The sequence below is a fragment of the Talpa occidentalis genome, unplaced genomic scaffold, assembly GCF_014898055.3.
Source record: "Talpa occidentalis isolate TD23 unplaced genomic scaffold, MPIMG_talOcc4v2.1 talOcc4.2, whole genome shotgun sequence".
NCBI lineage: Eukaryota > Metazoa > Chordata > Mammalia > Eulipotyphla > Talpidae > Talpa > Talpa occidentalis.
The window spans coordinates 10,221,261-10,243,614 of record NW_023602073.1 but is presented as its reverse complement, the minus strand read 5'-3'; the positions used below and the strand labels follow the sequence as shown (position 1 = coordinate 10,243,614).

The following is a 22,354-nucleotide window of genomic DNA, read 5'->3' as shown; positions in this document are numbered from 1 at the left end:
AGGCTGTTATTAAGAGATTTAAAGTCCATGCTAAGGGAGACCTCCCTGGTGGCAGAGGGGGTTAAGATGCAACCTATGAAGCTGTCCCCAGCCTCTGCAGCAGGAGAGTTCGATCCCAGGCCAGCCAGGGAGCAACCTACATGGTGCAGCAGACCTCTCCTGACTCGCCCGCTGCTCCCCTCAGCAGTGTATTTCAATCAGTCTGCCTGTTCTGTTCCCCACTTTGTCTCTGGTGAATCATCTCACTTCCCCTGCCCCCACACCTCTGGCCAGTACCCCAGCTCTTGTATGCTTAAATAATAAGTCTTTAAAAAAAAAAATTAAAAAAAATGAAGTCCATGCTACGGTGCACATTTTGTTTGTTTGCTTTTTTAATAACAGAATCTAAATCATGGCTTTGTGCTAAGATGAGAAAGCTACACAGACATGACAAAGCTTCAGCAGGAATGGGGAAGTATGTGGAGGGTAGTCACAAGTGTCATTCACTTGTCAAAAACCTAGCACTAGAAAACAAAATGTGGAGCAACTACATGTCTTGGTGACAGATTTTCTTTTCCGCATTAGGTACAAGCTTACCCCAATGATACTCAGTCCTTTTAGGTAGTCCTGCCGAGGCTGGGCTTGAGGAACACATCCAGCCAGCACTACTTTCTTGTTCTCCTCTTGAGCTTTTCTGAAACAATGAAGAGAGCACAGTGAATTCTTTGACTCACAAGAAACTGTGAGCAACTTGGAAAATGATGTTAGTACATATAAATTCTCCAATTAACAAGCCCATCTACCATGAAACAGGATCTTATTACGACTGCTTAATAAAACATAGTTAGACTTTGGAACTATGTGTCTATTATCTAGAACATGAACAAAGAACACAAAGTGGTCAGATCTAATGTCTTTCATTCATGAACGTCTCATTACAAAACAAAATTCACAGGCATAGAATTCTCAAGAACAAAAACCATTCCAACAACAGAGATGAAACTTGAGGACATCCTAAGTGAAATAAATCAGTCACAGAAAGACAAATATGCTGATTCCACTTATGTGAGTTATCTAAAATAGCCATATCCATAAACTCAAAAAGAAAGGTCTGATGGTTTCCAGGACCCAGAGGGAAGAGGAAATCAACAGGCATAAAGTTTCAGTTTAGCTGGATGAATATTGTTTAGAGGTCAGTTGCACAAGAGTGTACCTATAGTCAACAATAAGGATTGTATATTTAAATGCTTGTTAAGAGAGTGGGTCTCATGTTGTTGCTACAATAAAATAAAACTTTTAAAAATTGGAATATTTCAAGTATGACTAAAGTACAAGTACTCTCAAGTAAATGGTTTTATAAGAAGGAAGCTTGGCCTTCAAGACATCTTCACAGTCTTTCACTTTGAGATGTGGCTGCTTTTGCAGATCTTGGGACTTTTTTTTTTCCATAGGGGTATCATGTAGTAAGACAGCAAGGGCACATGGAAGAGCTGTCTTTCAATTTCTGTTCTCACTAGTAGTGTGGACATTAATTTGAGTAAGTTTTAGATTATAGACAGATTTTACGTAAGTCGTGTAGATTAAAAGTAAGCATGAGAAATTTGAAACCTTAAAAGAAACATGTACATTTGTGCATATATACATATATATGAAAATTATATATATAGTATATTGATTTTTACTATATATATATATATATATATATATATATATATTTGCATGCTGCTAAAATAAAAAATCATTCCTGAAAACCATTTTTCAGATAGACAGTCCTTCAAGTAAGTTGTTTTTAAATTTTAATAAAGATGTACCCAAAATTTGCTGTATGATTTCCTAGTCTTTTGTCAAGTATAAAGTAAAATATACTTTAAAATAATGGAACATACCAGTAAAAAAACAGTAGGTATAATATCTCTTATTGCTGGGCATGCATCTATCTCCATATTCTTGCTCCCCAAAGATGGTCCACATTGTAGGTTGTTTATTCCTCCTTCCACACCATTCCTCACATGTGCAAATACAACATGTGAATAGACCAGTGTCCATTATTTACGCATAAAGATGCAAGTATATTTTGTTTCACAACCTCCATCCAATTCATCTTGTCTGATTACCTCATCCTTTTTAAAGGATATGGATGCTTTAAATGACAGACATTTGGGTTATTTCCAATTTTTCACTAATACAGATTACTTTACAACAGCCATCCAAATAAGCAGATGAAAGAATAGGTAGGTAGACAGTTAGACAGATATATACATCTTCAGTATTTGAGAAAGTATTTCAGGATGATGTGGTATCTATGCTAAATAGTCTATTTTCCTAGCATAAAAAACTAAGAAATAGAAATGTTGGTTCAAAGGTATACATGTCAGGTTATTTCGTGAAGAATTTCTTCACTTATGAGAGAATTGGAGTACCTTTTATGTACTTATTATTCATCAAGTATGCATGTGTACAGCAAACATTGTGTTCGAGAAAATGATGATGAACCAAGCAGAGCTGGTATTTTTTCCTAGAAACTATTCATTTCCTTTACCCACTTTAAAATTAAATTTTCAAGTCTAATTCTTTCACAAGTATGTGAGGTTTGGGGTGTTTCTATGCTTTGTTGGCTTTCATTGCTGGATACTGGAGCACTGTGTTTTATGCACCAAACTGTTCTCATTCCCCTAGCAATCTCTAAGTTTCTGAAACCAATTGAAGAAACTAAGGTCCTCACCAGTCCAATTTCAGGACATGTATCATTAGAACTATTCCACAATGAAGTGGAATGTCTCTATGCCTGGCATACTTCTAAGTTTTGTCAACTTTCCAAGAGTACAAATTCAGAACCATAAACCAGAAATAATTTGTATTGACAGGATTAGATATTGGTGATCAATAGCCATGTTAAAACCTCCTGGAAAGTGTTCAGAGAAAGATTAACAGAATGAATAGAGTATAAAATACTATTTTAATATCACCCTGTGCTTCATTTCAATAACTTCTTAATGTACTTTGGCATAATTTTTTCTACTTAGAATCTTTAAAAAATAACTTAACATAAGAAAAAATAAAATCTGACTGAGGTAGGCTGAGTCACATAGCCAAGACAATTCTTGCCTGGATATGCCACCTGATTTTACTTTTTAACAGTACCAAGCACATCACTGCACACAAATAGTATTCTTATTTGTGTAAATGTGAAATACTTTATCAAATGACAACAAAAGAATCTTTCCATTACATTAACAACCTATGAAAGAAGGAACATCTGGTTTCCTCAAGAATTTTAGCCCTAACACTTAAAACTCACTGCCAAATATCCAAGAGGATCTATGAGGTCAATAATTAAATCCAAATAAAATGCTTGGTTTTAATTATTGACCTCCTGGACTAAAATACCAGTAATTAAATCCAAATTTAAAAGCCCAGTTCCTATGAATGTGATTGAATTACTTAATTATTAAGCACATCGAAGACATGATGGTGAGTGCTTAAGGGAACACAGTAACATGGGATATGAGCCTTGCATGCCCCACACTTATGGCTTATAATGAATGAGATGTAAAGAAGCATCAACAACACAGCAACCGAGTGAAATACCCTTAGGGACAATATATCTTGGACAGAAAAGTAATGTGCAGATAGAAAAAGACAGCACAAAGTTTTACAAAGAAATCTGGGAGGATTTTCAGACAGTAGCAGGAGCGGGTGGAAATGAAGACCAAAAAAAACCTCCAGGCAACTATTACAGCATGGACAAGAGAAGTAGAAAGTAGAGGGAAGTATCTCATTATAGAAAAAATTCCTGTCTATGAGAGACAGATAGTGCTTATATTGGAGAAGGAGGCTGAAGAGGGAGGCTGGAGAACCTCTATTTAATTTAGTGAGCAATGGGGAAATCTCTCAATGTTGGCAGTAGAGTGAGAAAATGACTTATCAGTGGTGTGTAAAACAAACACCAAGGGGAAAGGAAGACAGGTGGGGAAATTAATTTAACTTCATGAGCAAAAGGAACTGAGGGCCTGAACGGATGTGGGGAATCCTAAGAAAGAATAAAAATTAAAGAAAAGATGTTTGTTCTCTTGCTCGAATATAGCTGGGGAAAACCCCAAGGTGGAATCAAAGGTTTTGAGGGATCAGGTTGTGAGGGATTCTACAAAGTTTTGAAGGATCAGAAAGTATTTTCTATAAAGGCTAGAGAGTAAATTCTTCAGACTGTGCTGGTCATAATTCTCTGCTGAAATTACTTAACACTACTACCTTAGTGCAAAAGAAGTCACAGGCAATACTTAAATATGTGTGTGTGTGTGTGTGTGTGTGTGTGTACACACAGTAGTCCCTCCCATCCATGGGGTACACAGTTCAGGACCCCCAAAGAGTGATGCCTAAAAACACTGATAGTAATGACCCCTATATACACTATACTTTTTCCTTTTCAAACATACCTATCATAAAGTTTAACTTATAAATGCAGCACAATAAGAGATTAATAATACTGATAATAAAATAGAACAACTGTCAAAATATACTTCTACAATGAACATGCACATATGAGTATGTCCTCTTGGTGTGTTTGTCTATATACTGCTCTCTCAAAATAACCTTATTGTACTACTATTTTCAGATCACAGTTGACCATGGGTCACTAAAACCAATGAAAGCAAAGCCATGGCAAAGGGAGTGCTACTATCGTCCAATGAAGCTTCACTTACAAAAATAGGCAGCAGGTCAGATTTGGCCCAAAGGTGAAAGTTGGTAAGAGATTCACAAAGGATACCCTAAATCTGAGTTTCCCCGACAGCCCTGGAAATTCAAGTCAGTCAGTTGCAAATGAAGCTTGGAGGTAGACTTAGGAAGTGTATCCCCAAGTGATAAGTTGATGACAGTGGATAAAGCAATCTCTAAGAGTGTGAATGAATGCAAATGAGTACTCTGGGCTCAATCTCCCCTAAAGCACCAAATAAATTTTTCTCAAAGAGCTCAAAGTAGGCCTCTTATCATCTTGGTATGGGAACTAAAGGTCTGTCAAGGTCCTGTGAGCCTTGGGAGTTCTGTTGGCATTATTTCAAGAAAGCAGATTAATTTTGAGCAGAAAAGGCCCCAGAGGCTGGTATGAAGTCATTCCCTTGACTGAGTCTTCTGCCTTTCCCCATTCAAAGAAAAGATCACTGCTCCCTCCTTTTAGAAGACTGTAATTTGGTGGGTCGTGTCCACTTGCAGGTTTGTCAGTGAACATGTCCTCTGTACTTGAGAATCTCCTCATTACTCTCAGAATAAGGATGAGGTAACCTCCACTCCCCTAGTGTTACCAAGAGGGCTTACAAACAAACTTGTATTACCAAGAAAGACTCTTAGAGCTATTCTTGCACTTGTTTGGATTAAGAGTCAAACTCATTCTACCTCCAACTAGTTTAAAAAGGAATCCATGCAGAGAGGAGCTTCAGTGACCTAACTTTACCTTAGATCCATTAACAGCCATTTACATAATAAAATCCTTGCCCAAGGAGGAGCTTGGTCTCCACTGTCTGGACATGTGACCCATGAAGTGGTATAATCGAGTCACAAAACTCTATTTAGTAACTCAACCAAGCATGACTCATTCCACTCTGACACTGTCCTGCTGAAAAAAACCAGTGCTCCTACAAAAATCCTAATTCCCTTTAGGAAGAGGAGTTGGTGCTTAGAGAGAGATCTCCAAGTCTCGCTGCTTGATTCACGTAATAAAACTATCTTTACCTTCACTCTCACTTGATCTGGTCAACTGGCTGATGCACATTAACCAACCTCTCCCTTGTTGGTCCTGAAATATCCCCTTCTTCTTCATGCTCAAGGTCCATAAACGCGGGATAAGTATCTCTGGTCTGCTCCATTTTACTTCAGAATTAACCATGTGGATTTTCCATATGCCTATTATTAAATTTATGTTTTCTCATTTGCTAATCTGTCTGATACTGCTTTTTTTAATATAAATTTTTTAAAGGTTTATTTATTTATTTATACAAGCACTGGGTACAGTCAGAAGCGCGGGAGGGTGAGAGAATTCACCAGAGCCAGAGGGGAGAGCAGAGCAGGCAGACTGATGAAATACACTGCTGAGGGGAGCAGCAGGCGGCAGGAGAGGTCTGCGCGCCATGTGGGACCCTCGCCCGGCGGCCAGGGATCGAAACCGGCGCTGCAGAGGCTGCAGGCAGCTTCACAGCCCAGCGCTCAACCGCTGCGCCACTGGGGAGGCCCTGTCTGATACTGTTTTGATTATTCGCCCAGCCTGAGAAGAATCCAAAGGGGAGGATATGCCCCAACAGTACAAAAGTCAAGGTTTTTTAGAGATGAAGAAACATTTCCATAGGGTAACAACATGAGCCAAGAAAACAAAAATTCTCTAACAATAACAATCATGGTTGGCACTTGCATGGCTCTTTATCAAGTTAACCATTATATATTGACTTATGTGACCTATCTGAAAACAGCAGAGTCGAAATGTGTAACAACCCAGGGAAAATGGTCTGCTGACGTTATAAACACCAGACAGTTCAAGGCTGATTCTGAGAAAATAAGCTGAATTCCACAAATTTAAGAGGAAAAATTCAAAATAGAGAAGCTTGATTAATTTATGTAAAACAGTATTTCATGCTTTTATAGAATTACTTAAAATGCTAAGGTAGAGCAGAACTAAAACCTAGCACAAAAATCATAGCACAGTAATAGGATATTAATGCCATATTTACAATTGACTAAAGTAACAAAGTTTTAACACAACCTTCAGAGTATTATTCTAAATGTCCCTGTTTGTCATCCTGGATTTTTGTTTGTTTGTTTAGTGAGTTTTGTTCAAGTTAATAAAAACTTGAAAAAACATTCTTTAGAAATAAACCCATTGGGCTTCCCCTGGTGGCGCAGCGGTTGAGCGCTGGGTTGCGAAGCTGCCCGCAGCATCCACAGCAGTGGTTCGATCCCCGGCCCCTGGGCGAGGGTCCCCATGGCGCGCAGACCTCTCCTGCCGCCCGCTGCTCCCCTCAGCAGTGTACTTCGGTCCTTCTGCCTGCTCTGCTCCCCGTTCTGGCTCTGGTGAATTCTCTCACCCTCTCGCGCTTCAGACTGTACCCAGTGCTTGTATAAATAAATAAATAAATCTTTTAAAATATATATATATATATACACCCAGGATACATATTTTTAAAATCTTTTTTCTTCATAATACCTATGCTGATAAGAATACCTTAAGAAATTTTAAAATAATGTGAATTTCCATGTCTTCATTTTATACAGCCTTGAAATGTTAATTAAAATGGTAGCTGAATGTAAGGAACTATTCCTATTTTCGTAAAACCTATTTCCAAATGAAAAAAGATATATCCTTGCATAAAGCATTAACTTGAGCAATATGGAAACGTTAAAAACTCTTTTCTGCCAATCAAATACAAGAAATAATTTATACAGAATCTTAAAATCCACAGACTCATAGAAAATATGCAAAGATAACAAAATGCCATCCCTCGGTTCCATAGATAGGAAAGTTGAGATTCCAGAAGATGCAATGACTGAGGCGCAAACTTCTGTACTTTATGGAAATGGCTGGTGCTGGAGCTGGGATAATTATTCCTTATGGATTTCCTGCAAATTGATACATGCTCTATATAAAAAAGACACACAATAATGTCTAAGTGTTCAGCCAATTTTTTGTTTCTGAAATGTGTATTGCAAATACACAACTGATATGCTCATAGACTCTTTCTCACAACAGTGCTGGAAAGAGTCACAATAAGCTGGTTCTAACCGGAAATCTGACAGTAGAATTGAAGCTTAATGAAAGGAAGGGTCGAAGGGTTGGGGGTGGGGGGAGAGAAAGGAAGGGGGTGCAAAGGAAGATGATGGAGTACTATGGGTACCTGGTGGTAACATACATATGAAATGGGGTGATCCTATAGCTCCACATCATATACAAGGCTGTAAACCAATGTTATCAATAGAAAATTAAAAAAATTAAAAATACAGGGTTCAACTTTCAAAAGCAAAGCGGCTTCTGCACAAAACAAGCATACCCTTAACTACTTTGCAAACAAATATCCTCTCTTTAATTCAAGTATTGAGAGCACACATATTTTAAGGGTAGGCATGTAACCATATGAAACCCATAAAAACAGCCCCGCAAATAAGAGAGAGCAACTAAGGATCTATGCTTGGGTTATACTTCAATAACCAGGATGCTCTTCCTAAATTCTGCAACAAGTAGTCAAGGAAGAAATAGACTGCATCCAGGCAGCTGTCACCCCCCCGTCCCCGCCATGACTGTGGCAAGGAGTAGAGAGTTGGACTAGGAGATGCAGTAAGCTGGAAATACAGTTACTCTGAAACTTGATGCAAACAAGTGTATTCAAATACGTAACTGGGGGTGTCTACAAACATTCAAATTCAAAGCAACCAGAATGTAATCTCCCAATCACAATATTACTTTGGCCCACAAAACTAAAACATAATTGCACAGTTTATGCCTGATGAAAAGAAAGAATATCCTAAGGGGAGCCGACTTCATTTCACCTAGGAAAAAGAGGCTCAAAGGGTAAAAATTTCTCAACACGAGGAATGGTGGCAAACAGCAGAGGCAGAAAAGCAAAATCGCTGACCTTCTTAGAAACAGCAGTCATTTCTTCAGAGTGTAGGGAGATACAACAACTATCACATCCTGCTGAATTGGTCACATGCAACCAGTTCAAAAGTTTCCATTTGATCCCAGGTTAGACACGGATCCTTGACTGTGCTTACTGTCAATTTAAGTTCCTGGGTTCATCTTCCTTAAAATGTCAGTAATTCAGCATTTCATTTTTTTATTCTGTCATTTATTCACTCACCCTATGCCAGACACAAGGAAAAAATGAAGATAAAAAGATAATCACTGGGCCTCCCCTGGTGGCGCAGGCAGTTGAGCGCCGCACCGTGAAGCTGTCCGGAGCCTCTACAGTGCCAGGTCGATTCAGGCCGGCCAGTGAGGGTCCCACATGGCGCGGCAGACCTTTCCTGTCTCGCCCGCTGCTCCCCTCAGCAGTGTATTTCTGTCGTCTGCCTGTTCTGCTCCCCGCTCTGTCTCTGGTGAATTCTCTCACCCTCCCACACATCTGGCCTGTACCCCGGTGTACAAATAAATAAATCTTTAAAAAAATAAAACAGCTAAAAAAAATAAGATAATCAATGATCTCAAGAAGTTCACGGCCTCATGACAAAAGGTAGATTGGGGGGGGGGGGCCTTAGAGCCCAAGTGTTTGTACGAAGGGGAGAAAGGAGACCTGGAAGTACCAAGGAGAGCGGCAAGTAGCTCCAAGCGACAATCAGAAAGTGCCCTGTAAAGAGCCCACAGGTGCCAGGTTAGGAAGGTCAGGTGGCTTTCTCTGAATGCAGGGCTGCTGCATAAGCCTGACCCTAGTGAGGCCTGAGGGCTGAGGTCAGGGGCACAGGGAGGCTGCCGATCAGGGGGGACTTCAGTTCTCCTCTGTATCCTGATACTGCACCTTCCTCTGCCGTATCCATCAATGGTCTGTGAAAGAGTTCATTTGAAGAAAGCATTCTGTAACTTAAGGGGGGAAAGTGAGAATCTGACAGACTTTTTTCCAGCTTCACTGAGATATAATTGACAAGGACTCAGACTTCTCTGAAGAGGTTAAGGGTTGAAGGAAAACTGGTGCATTCTAGAGAAGGGAATTTCAGTACATAGTATAAAAATATTGTTAAAAGCACAAAGGAAAGTGATGGGGACGAGGCACAAGAGCAAATAAGGGAGAGGAAGGAAGAAGCAGAAGGAAGTACCTTCTTCAGAAATCAGAAAATGGGTGGTTGGTGCTGGCAGGCTGGGTAGAGACCCAAGAACTGCAGTAAGAGCACCAGAAAGGCCTAGCTAATCTCAAGGCTGCACAGGGAACCCAGCACAGAGGTCAGGAATAATTGCTCTGGTTTCCAGGAAAACATTTCTCTCTGAACCCTGACAGGCTGCTAACAGCAACTCTTTCTGGAAGTCAGAAAATTAACATGACCCAGACTGGGAGCAGGTGGTAAGAAGGGGTAGACCATCTAATTCTGGGAAGCTGGCTGCTGTTGACCATGGTCAGATGAGCCTCCATGAGAAACGCAAATAGCAAGAGTGGTTTCTTTTGAGGTTGGTCCCTGGGCCCATTTAAATCTTGGTAAAGCTACCAAATGAGGTTTGTGAACCTACAAAACTATGGCTCACACCCTGAAAAATACTGTCAACACCCAGGTATGTTCCCTAGAAAGGCAGCTGCTCTCTATGACTTATGCTTCCATTTCCGTAAAAGTGAAACTCCAATCCTACAAGATAATTACACATTCATACTACCTGGTTTTATAAATAAAACTAGTGGCTTGAAAGTTGTGTCAGAAGAGCTGAAAGTCAAGTTTTGTTATTTGATTCACAAATTCAGCATCAAGACAGTAGTGCAGGGCCTCCCCCAGTGGTGCAGCAGTTGAGCGCTGGGCTGCGAAGCTGCCCGCAGCCTCTGCAGCACCAGTTCGATCCCCGGCTGCGAGCGAGGGTCCCACATGGCGCGCAGACCTGTCCTGCTGCCCGCTGCTCCCCTCAGTAGTGTACTTCATCAGTCTGCCTGTTCTGCTCCCCGCTATGGTGAATCCTCTCACCCTCCCGCACTTCTGACTGTACCCAGTGCTTGCATAAATAAATAAATAAATCTTTAAAAAAAAAAAAGATAGTCATGCAGGTAAATGCTAAATATATTCTCCAGCCTTTTTTTCTAAAAATCTTGGCATTAATCTTAATAACTCTGGTTCTCTTACACTCAAACCATCTGCAGACCCCACAGGCTGTTCCTTGGAGATCTGTGCAGGTCTCAATCATTTTTCACCACCTCCACTGCCACCCTAGTGTGAGGCCAGCAGCATTTCTCTCTGCTTCCCCCCACTCTGTTCCTTGACGGTTCAGACTCAGCACAGCAGCTGGAGTGATCTTTTAAAATTACAAGCACCAACACAGCACCTGCCTCCTCAAAATTTCTTCACCAATCAGGATCTCACCAAAATTAGAAGCCAACGTTCTTCAAAATGATCAACAAAGCTCGCTCCTGCCTGAGCGTCCCTCTCTCCTTACCACCCCTGCCCTGATCTCCTGTAACTCCCAGTACTGTCCTCCCTCACTCTGCTCCAGCTACACAGACCTTCAGAGTGACTCCAGAAAACACGAGAAAGGCACCCACATTAGACCTCTGCACTGACTGCTTCCTCCCATGATACAGCCCTTACCCATGTGTCAACATGGGCCCTTCCTTCCATGGGCCAGGTCTTGGCTGACATGTTATCTCCTCTCCCAGTTTTATTTTTTTTTTAATTTTTTTAAAGATTTATTTATACAAGAATTCGGGTACAGGCCAGATGCGTGGGAGGGTTAGAGGATTCACCAGAGTGGGGAACAGAACAGGCAGACTGACTGAAACACATGCTGAGGGGAGCAGCAGGCAAGATAGGAGAGGTCTGCTCGCCATCTGGGTTCCTCTGAGGCTGGCAGGGATCAAACCAGCACTGCAGAGGCTGTGGACAGCTTCACAGCACTGCGCTCAACCGCCTGCACCACCAGGGAGGCCCTCCTTACTCTCTTTTGATCCTGATATTCTTCTGAGACCTGCCTAGTGAAACCTAGCAGTTCAACAGAGAAATCCATCCCACTGAGCCTGCAGGCACCTCCCAGTGGACTTGGCCTCAGTGTGTGTCTGGAGGCGCAGGGCTCCACATGAGACTCATGACCACCACAGCCTGAGATGTCAGTTCCATCCTATACAGTGGGGACCAGAAAAGCAGGGGCTCCTGGAGCAAAGCACAGCTCAGAACAACACCTATCACAGTAGAAGAGTGTACGGACGTGTACCCAGGTGGGACCTGCAGGAAACCCCCAACTCCCCAATCCAGGAGTGCCCAAAACCTTGGGAAGGGCAACAGGTACTACCACCTACCTACAGTAGGGATACAGCTAAAGAGATAGGAGGGGAAAGCTACAAGAAAAGAACGCTCACCTACACCTCCACCCACCAGCCACAGTAGCTCAGACACTAAGCAGACACATCCACGCCTCAGCAAGACAATTCAGAAGTCATGCCCACCAGCACCAGCAGTACAGGGGCACTACAAACAGAGGGAAGCCGAAGGCTAACATTGAGAAGGAAGGAAAAAAAAAAAGATCAACCAGGCCCTTCTGGCAACAATAAACACAGAAAGAAAATCAACCTTCAGAACCTGTTAACATGTACACAGATGAGTATCTCCACCTAACAGACAAAAAATTCAAAAAGGCCATGAGGAAAACAGAGAGTTAAGAAAAAATGCAGAGAGAGATAAGAATATAATCAATAAACTGAGGAATAAAGTAAAGAGACTGGAGGTTTATCCAGAGAGCAGTGGAGGAGTTCAAGAATTCTGGGGAAAGCCATGAAAGTAGAAGAAATGGAAGAATGAATCAATACTGTCAAAGGTACAGACCGAAAAAAAAAAAAATACAAAAAGAAAAGGAAGTACAAAAGAAAAGAGAATGAAGAAACACTTTGAGAACAATCTGACACCATGAGGAAAGGAAATATAAGTCATAGGAATCCCAGAAGTCATATGAATCCCAAGAAACTATTCAGGGACATAATTGAAGAGAACTTCCCAAGCATGAAGGAAATGAAAATAGACATACAGGAAGCTACAAGAACAGCAAATTACCACAATGAAAGGAAAACTACAGCAAGACACATAATAGTAAATTTTCCAAAGGTCCAAGACAAGGAAAAAACAATGAAACTGACGAGAATAAAAAAAACAGATAAGCTATAAAGGAAAACAAATCAGGATGACATCAGACTTCTCCAAAGAACACTACAGGCAAGAAGAGAATGGAGTGACGTATTTAACAAACTCCAAGTCAACAAATACCAACCAAGAATACTTTACCCCACAAAGTTCTTCTTCCTCTATGAAGGAAAAATAAAAGCCTCTTGGTCAAACAAAACCTCTTAACTACTAAACTCCCACTCCAAAAAATATTACGAGAAACCCTAAAGCCAAAGTCAACAGCAGAATGAATAGGAAGAACAGAATGAGGTAAGCAATAAAATCACAAAAAGGCAAACAAAATGGCAACTATGGATGCCAGTGCATCAATATTAACTCTAAATGTAAATGGACTAAACTCATCAATAAAAAGACGCAGAGTAGCAGGCTGGATTGAAAAGCAGAACCAAAACTTGCTCTCTACTGGAGACACATTTAACTAAAAAAGATAACCACAGATTGAAAGTAAAAAGATGGAAAACAAACCTACAAGCAAATGGATCAAAAAAGAAGGCAGGAATAGCTATACTTATATCAGATAAAATAGACTTCAAACTAAAAAAAAAGGTAAAAAGAGATATAGACAGACACTACATTATGATTAAGGGGACAATACAGCAAGAAGGCCTAATACTCATCAACATATACCCACTAAATGAAGGAGCACCAAAATATATCAGAAAATTATTATCTCTGAAAACAGACATTAGAGAAAATGCATATGTAGTAGGAGACTTCAACACACCACTCTCACCAATGGATAGCTCAACATGACAAAAAATAAGCAAGGACACTATAGCTCTAAATAAAGACCCAGACCTCATGGGCTTAACAGACATCTATAGGGCACCGCATCCAAAAAAATCTGAGTACACATTTTTATCAAGTGCACAGAGATCATTCTCCAGGATTGATCACATACTGGAACACAAGGTAAACATCAACAGATACACTAAGATCAAAATCATACCAACTACCTTCTTTAACCACAAAGGCATCAAAATACAAATAAACCATGAAAAGAAAGCAAGGAACCCTCCTACTCACAGAGATTGAAATCCATATTACTGTAAGATCATTGGATCAATGACAAGATCAAAGAAGAAATTTAAAAATTCCTTGAGATGAACAACAATGAAGACACAACTCACCAGAATGTATGGGACACAGCAAGAGCAGGAAAGTATACAGTAATACAGGCTCACATCAAGAATCTAGAAAGAACTCCATACACAACCTAATCTCCCACCTTAAAGAACTGGGAAAAGAACAACAACAACAAAACCCAAAGTCAGAAGAGGAAAGGAAATAATAAAAATCAAAGCAGAAATAAATGAAATAGAAGTTAAAAAAAAAAATCCAAGAGATTAATGACTGAAAGTTGATTCTTTGAAAAAAATAAAATAGACAAACTTCTAGCCAGGCTCACAAAGAAAAAAATGGGAGAAATCACAAATAAATAGGATCACAAATGAAAGGAGAAATGACAACAGACAGCAGAAATCAAAAGAAATAATCAGAGACTACTATGAACATTTATATATGCAAACAAGTTCAACAATCTAGAAGAGATGGACAAATTCCTAGAACTATACAATCATCCAAAGCTAGATAAAGAAGAAATGAAAACACCTAAATATACCAATTAGAAGCAGTGAAATTGAAACAGGAATCAAAACCCTCCCAAAAAACTAAAGCCCAGGACCAGATGGCTTCACAAATGAACTAGTACCTATCCTACACAAACCCTTTTCAAAAAATGAGAAAAAGGAATACTACCAAATTCATTTTATGAAGACAACATTATACTAATACCAAAACCAAACAAGGACAAGACAAAAAAAAGAAAACTACAGGCCAATCTCTCTAATGAACACTGATGCAAAAATCCTCAATAAAATCCTAGCCAACAGAATCCAAGAATGCATCAAAATAATTCACCATAACCAAGTAGGATTTATTTCAGGGGCACAAGGATGGCTCAACATCCGAAAATCAATTAATGTAGTACAACACATCAACAAAAAGAAAAAGAAAAAAACCTTATAATCATTATCAACAGATGCTGAGAAAGCATTTGACAAAGTTCAACATCCATTTATGATGAAGGCCCTAGAAATTCTCAGTATAGAAGGGACAGACCCTAACATAATAAAGGCCATTTACAAGAAACCCACAGCCAGTATCACTCTCAATGGTGATAAGCTGAAAGTCTTTCACTTAAGATCTGGAACAAGACAAGGATGTCCACGCTCACCACTGCTTTTCAATATAATATTGGAAGTCTGAGACAGCCCATTAAGATAAGACACACAAGGAATCCAAATAGGGAAAGAAGAAATAAAACTATCACTATTTGCAGAAAATATACATAGAGAATCCTAAAAACTCCACAGAAAAACTAATCAAAATAATCAACCAATTTAGTAAAGTAGCAGGATACAAAATCAACACACAAAAATCAGTAGCCTTCCTAGATGCAAACAATCAATCTGAACAAGAAATCAACAAAACCATCCCTTTAATAATTGAAACCCAAAAAAAAATCAAATACAATAGGAGTAATGTAGGGGAAACAAATAAGGAATCAGGAAAAAAAAACCAATAATAATAAATTAAAAAACAAAATTAGAGCCTCCCTTGTGGTGCAAGGGGTTAAGAGGCAGCCTATGAGGCCATCAGCAGCCACTGTGGCAGGAGTTCGATCCCCCGCCAGGGAGCAGGCCACATGGAGCAGCAGATCTCTGTCTCGCCCACTGCTCCCCTCAGCAGTGTATTTCAGTAGATCCACCTGTTCTGTTTCCCACTCTGTCCTTGTTCTGTTTCCCACCCCCCTCCTCGCACTTCTGTCCTGTACCCCAGTTCTTGTATGCATAAATAAAACTTTAAAAAACAAAATTAACAGGCAACTATAAATCAGAGCCACTCTGCAGGGGAGTAGAGGGGGGAAGGGATGAAAAGAGGGGAGGGAATTGCACAAGGGACTATGGTGTAGGTGAACTGGTAGTGGGAATTAATGGGGACTCCACCTGAGAGGAGAAAACATACATTGTACAAAAAGAATGATATAAAATATATATAAAATAAAAAAGGCCAGAGATAAAGAGCGCTGGTACTCAGGAAGAACTTAACACCTGTTCACTATTACTTAAGAGAATTATTGAGATCTACAAGTGCTGACATGGAGAGATGGTCACAGCACATGGTCTAGAAAATACCCGCTTATTGAACAGGATGTAACTCTGTCCCACTCTTATAAACAAGGTATCAAACAGGCATATGCATGCAATACATTCTGCAAGGAAAAATTCTAACTTATCCCTCTGGTGGATAAGGAATTAGAAAAATAAAGAAGAAATTCTTAACAGCGTATGAGCTTATGTAAAATTTTCACACAGATCAGAGCAAAGGAAAGAATTCCCCAGCAGGTGTGGTAAGACATCCTGACAGACCCCTCGGTCTTTTCTTCCTGCATAAAATGAAATACCAGAACTAGAGTTTTGGATATCTCCTGTAGATGCTGTCTATATGTCAGTTAGCAAGGCACCACTCCAAGATAAGGAGCAATTTATAAGGACATATTGGCCCAGTTCTTCCGTATCTATATTTCTAACTTGCTTTCATTAACATCACAAAGCTTCCCAACATTTGTAGAGCTCTACTTCAACAGAAAAGATGTCCCATTGAAACAATTTTACCTAAAAGGCTACATCTTCTATAATATCCCTTATAAGGGGTCAGTGAATTCGGCCTCATTTCCTCCTAAGCAAGAAGTTCACTGCCTCAAAACTTCCTGTTTTATCACAAAACACCTGTTTTTGCCCATAAATTCTTATTACTAACTCTACCTCCACAAAGCTTCCACTGACTCATCAAGATTTACCCTATACACCTCCCAAAGCTTTATCCCCTACACTGGTCTACATCCCAAATACACTTGGTCAAAAACTACAGTAAGGAAATGTTTCTAAAATACATGGCATGCTTACATTTCCTATTAAACAAAATACAGTGAATCCAGATTAATCTATAACTGACATATAGACAGCATCTACAGGAGATATCCAAAACTCTAGTTCTGGTATTTCATTTTATGCAGGAAAAGAATGAGTATCAGGATTCTGCCTATGGGCAAAGCACAGACAGTACTTGCCAGTCATGCGTCACCACTCTTTGCTTCAATGTCATGATGTCCCCGCCAAGGGTTACCAAGATCCATAGGCTGGGTCATCCCATAATAAACAATCTCAGTAAACCACACGCATTGACTCTTTCCTTTGAGTCAGCTATTGCTTTTCAATACGTTATCTATATATAACTTGTCTACTCAGCCGACCTTTACCATTTCTAAAAGCCATTCAATGCATCTCTGAAAATTTCTGGACTCTCAAATATATATGATTTATATGATTCTTAAAACTATACTGATGAAATATTCTGCGCCTATTTGTATAGTATATGCTTAGAGACCTATCAGAGCGCAAGAGGAATTTGTGCTTCAAAATATACATATGAAATGGTCAGACAAAAACACTGAAATTGGTAAAATGAACAGAAATACAAATGAACACATTAAGCAGGTAAGGTCACAGAGAAGTGGCTATGAAACTTTTAAATCAAAGCACCTACTGGGAGGGAAAGGGATAGAAAGGGAGGAAGAATATGCCCAATTTTATGCAGATGTATATAGATCACACATCTATGAAACTATACTAATATACTGCATACATATGTAACACACCTTGATATCAGGATTTTTAAAATGAAATATCAAAAATGGAAATTAGTGTTCTGAGTTCAAGCAGGGGAGGCGTAATTACAGTCCCAAATAAAGGATTGCTGGGCCCCATAAAATCTGGTGCAATGCAATCAGTCACCTAGAACCTTCTTTACTCATCAAAGAGAACCAGAATACCACCCCAAAACAAGCCCCTTTGACATGGAGATAAGGATTATTTTGAGCTGAAGGCAAATAAGAAACTGTCAACTCAGGGGGAAATTCACTACCCTACCTCATCTGGTTCAAAGCAGGACCTAAATTTCTACTTGTAGCAGCACGTCCCTCTCTGTATCAGGAAGCGAACAGTTTGAAAGACACCTCCTCTAGCCACCTGACTCTTATACTCATTACAAACCTTACTAAACAACCCTTCCCAGCCATCTAATTCTGAATCACCTTCCCATGATTTATCCTTCCCACGAAACCCCAACCCTTTTTCTTGTTTCCATACTTATCTCTACTTATCCCCTTTGTCAGAGTGGTACATTATTCCAAATTCTAAGGTCCTCTGGGAATGACATTTCTTTCTTTATTTTCACAGAACTTACATAATTAAATCTAAGTTTCTTTCCCCATAGCCTACCTTTTATTACTTTTGATCCCCAGGCTCCATACAAAGAGCAATTTTTTGCTTCCTCTACATCATAAAGTTTAAGATTCAATGGCATTTTTGTGTAAGTTCCATGTGCAAGGCAAAGTAAGATGAGTGCCGCTCATGAAGTCATACCCAGGGCATACCAGCTTCATTTGGAACTGCATTTAAGACTGGCATGGCATTTAATATTTGATTCAGCCATTTCCTCCTTGAGCAAAAGTAAAACACACCTTCAATGAAAGGATTAACAACAAGAAAAAAGATCTAAAATATATGCCATGGGGCCTCCCCAGTGGCTCAGTGGTTAAGCACTGGGTTGCGAAGCTGCCTGCAGCCTCTGCAGCGCCGGTTCGACCCCCGGTTCGATCCCCGGCCACAGGGCGAGGGTCCCACTTGGCGCGCAGACCTCTCCTGCCACCAGCTGCTCCCCTCAGAAGTGTATTTCGTCAGTCTGCCTGCTCTGCTCTCCCCTCTGGCTCTGGTGAATTCTCTCAACCTCCCGTGCTTCTGACTGTACCCAGTGCTTGGATAAATAAATAAATCTTTTTAAAATAAAATAAAATAAAATATATGCCATGTATATTCCCATTGTAAAAATTATTCCCATAAAATTAAAAAAAAAAAAAAAACCTAAAATTAGTCTGTGTCCCCTAAGATCAGTATCATAAACAAACATTTTAGAAGGTATTTTCCTTCAACAAAGGAAACAAAGAACCAAAGGCGGGTGGGGAGAAGGAGGAAACTCAAGAGCAAGTTTATCAGTCTATCAGAAGACCTTAAAAAAATGACAGTGAGAAGAGAAGCCTAGATCAGCTGTAACAGTTCTTCAATTCACCATGCAATTTACACATCTCATTGTATTTTACCCTAATTATCACTTTCATCAAGAAGGAGTGAGATTAAATTACAACATGGATCTATGTTATATTTTGAGAAAGAAATGAGAGAAATTTGCAGTTCTGGTTTCAACTAAAAATTAATGGAATACAAATTCTACAGGAAATTGTGTACCTCATCTTATTTCTAGCTCCACCCTGCATGAAAGCTAAGCTGGAGTACTATTAGATCCCAGCCAGGTTTCTGGAAGGGTACCCAGACAAATTCAGCCTTGGTTATTGTAAGGTAGGAATGGACACAGTGCAGGTTTTCTGATCCCATGCAGACCGGGTAAAGGAGGAGTCAGAGTCCTCAGTGGTTTTGCAGGTTTTTATTGGGGTTCAGCGGGTACATGGCAGGCAGGGGTGCTGGGGGGCCGGGAGGCTGGCAGGCCTCCCAGCCCCCAGCAAATCCTCACTCTATCTGGGCTCTCTGGTGATCTCGGCTTCTCTTCGGCTTCTGCTGCTGCTTTCTCAGCTTCTGGCGTCCCTGTGACGCCACCCTTAAAAGCACAGTCTTAGTGCAGGTGTACCCACTTCAGGTGGCCGCCATCAGGCATGCATTCAGGATCACAGGGTTCCCTCATCTATCCTGATGGCGGGAGGGCAGAAAAGCCTGATACCTTTTACCTTACCCTACAGTTATACAGTCTCAATAAAAAGCTGTCTCAAACAACTTAAAAAGGTTTCCAAAGACAATTTTTTTAGATTTTTACATCTGTTTTCCGAAGAGGCATTTGTTAACATAAAGGTGTTCTCTTCAATAGGGTAACAGGAAGGAACTTTGTTATTCACAACTTACAGTAAGAAGTGGTCAAGCAAAAGACACTAGCACCTGGAAAAGGTAAGAGTCTGCAGGAATTGTGTCCACTGCTAATTTACACTCATGGACTCCCACATATAGGACAGAGCAACGGGAAATACCCGCAAAGCCAACCAAACCCAGTTTCAGCAAGCTGTACCTCCTGCATCAAGAGGGTTCACTGAAGGAGGAGGAGGCAAAGACTCTGTTATTTTAGAGCAGTACAGAAAACTCATTATTATCACACTCTTGTTGAACACAAAATGAATCACTGTCCCAAGTTATCTGTATTATTCTTTTTGCAAATGCTTGCTAATGTTTAGCACTAATTGATGGTAGTATACCTCTTTCAACAAACATTTCTCCCCTAGAAGACTAGAAGCACCTGGAGGGCAGTGGCTAGATATGATTCACTTTATACACCTTGGAGAATATTTTCCAAAAAACCTCTTACAATTTAACACATAAAAGAAAAGCCTAAAGCAGGAAGTAACACTAGAAGCAATCATTAACTTAAGTTGTGACTAAAGGTCAAACTTATGTCTTTGAAAATTTAATAGTTGGGCCTCCCCAGTGGGCAGCGGGTTGAGCGCAGCGCTATGAAGCTGTCTGCAGCCCCTGCTGCGCAGGTACAATTCCCAGCCAGCCAGGGAGCTACCCACATGGTGCGGCAGACCTCTCCTGTCTTGGCCATTGCTCCCCTCAGCAGTGTTTTTGGTTGGTCTGTCTGTTCTGCTACCCGCTCTGTCTCTGGTGAATTCTCTCCCTCCTGCACCTCTGGCCTATACCCCCATTCTTAAAAACAATAAAAATTTTTAAAAATAAAATTTAATAGTTCCACCTATTAAGCATGAATTATTTTCATCTCCAGAAATACATATAATCCAATCACAGAACTACATTTGATTGGTGTCAACACCATTGATGATCATTTGAATTCTATGGTAAATCCTCAAAGGATTGTACTCTCACAAATCAGTTTATAAGAATTACTATCAAGTTTGTGTGTGTGTGTATTTTGTTTTCTTGCCAGAGAAAGCAGTGCATCCTTTATATTAGATTTACAACACCTTTTAAACACTCAACCTGTCTTTGTAGAATGCTCTATGAATAACTTAGTCATCAGAAAGCACACTCTGTCCTTGAATGATGCAGCTTCTGCTTCATAGAGTGCTCAGTCCCCGGGCCCACATCTGTATGGTTTAGAAGTGGAGGAAAGGTGCTGGGAAGCAAGCAGCCCTACTTCACATGCATACACGCATACACACACACACACACACACACACGCACACACAGGTTTTTTTGTTTTTTTTTTTACAAAAAATAATATAACAGGATTTACACAGCATGATCAAGTCTTTAAAGTGACACTAGACGGGGTCTCCCCATCAGCACAGCGATTGAGTGCTGGGTTGCAAAGCTACCTGCAGCCTCTGCAGCACCAGTTCTATCCCCAGCCGCTGGCGAGGGTCCCACATGGTGCACAGACCTCTCCTGCCACCCGCTGCTCCCCTCAGCAGTGTACTTCGGTCCTTCTGCCTGTTCTGCTCCCCACTCTGGCTCTAGTGAATCCTCTCACCCTCCCGCGCTTCTGACTGTTCCCCAGTGCTTGTATAAATAAATCTTCAAAAAAAATAAAAATAAAAAAATAAAGTGACACTAGACAACAACATGGATAGAACCAGAGGCAATTATGTTAAGTGCAATAAGTCCAGGGACAGACAAACCCTTCATGGTGTCACTTCTGTGTGGAATATACAAAAACCAAGCAAAGGGTCAAATAATGTCAAGCTAACCACAAATCTGACTAGAAAACAGGCTGCCAGGGATAGAAGGGGAAGAGAAAGATCTCAAACACAATGTGGAGGGAGCACAGTGAACTACAGGGATGGACTGAAGGTGTGGGGGTCATGGGTGTCCTGTAGTCATAACACATGAAGGGGAGACCCTATACCTCTAAACATAAGCAATGATGTAAACGAAGGTTACCTCAATTACAAAAAAAAAAGTTATCTTAGACAAGGCCTATGCTTTAGTAGGAACACTTTTTACTGCGGATTAAAGGGGGAATTTTAGGTCTAGAAATAGATTTAAGCTCACAATGCTATTCTTAGGAATTATTTTCTGAGCATTAAAATAGCACCATCCCCCCAACTCCCAGGCCCTAAACCATTCTTTAGCTCCTATATATCCCATTTTTGCCTCACTATCTTTGAAATCCACATGTCCTACTTTAAAAACAACAACAGTATCTTCTATTTCCATTATATCGCCAGAAAAGTAAAACAGCTATTGGTTATAATTAATCAGGCTTCAAATCACAAGGTTTTTTTTTATCACAAATGATACTTTATCTCACCAAAAAGAAAATTTTCTTTTCACAACAGCAACCAACACAGCAATAACAGAGTAATCCTGGAGCCACTGTTCATTTCTAATTCCAAAAAGCAAAGCAATTTCAGTGAAACAGGCACTGCCCTCTTTTCTGTGTAAAATGTCCAAATAGCAACATAAAT

At 40.2% G+C, this 22,354-nt stretch overlaps 1 protein-coding gene across 3 annotated transcripts in view; it reads right to left on the bottom strand.

Moving 5' to 3' along the window:
* Nucleotides 1-22,354, bottom strand: part of CDKAL1 (CDK5 regulatory subunit associated protein 1 like 1) — a 648,948-nt gene that overhangs the window by 465,022 nt on the left and 161,572 nt on the right. For all 3 annotated transcript variants that reach the window (XM_037518925.2, XM_054698342.1, XM_054698343.1), the window contains exon 5: nt 577-673. In XM_037518925.2, the coding sequence (XP_037374822.1) occupies nt 577-673 (97 nt within the window). The remainder of the gene's footprint in view (nt 1-576; nt 674-22,354) is intronic.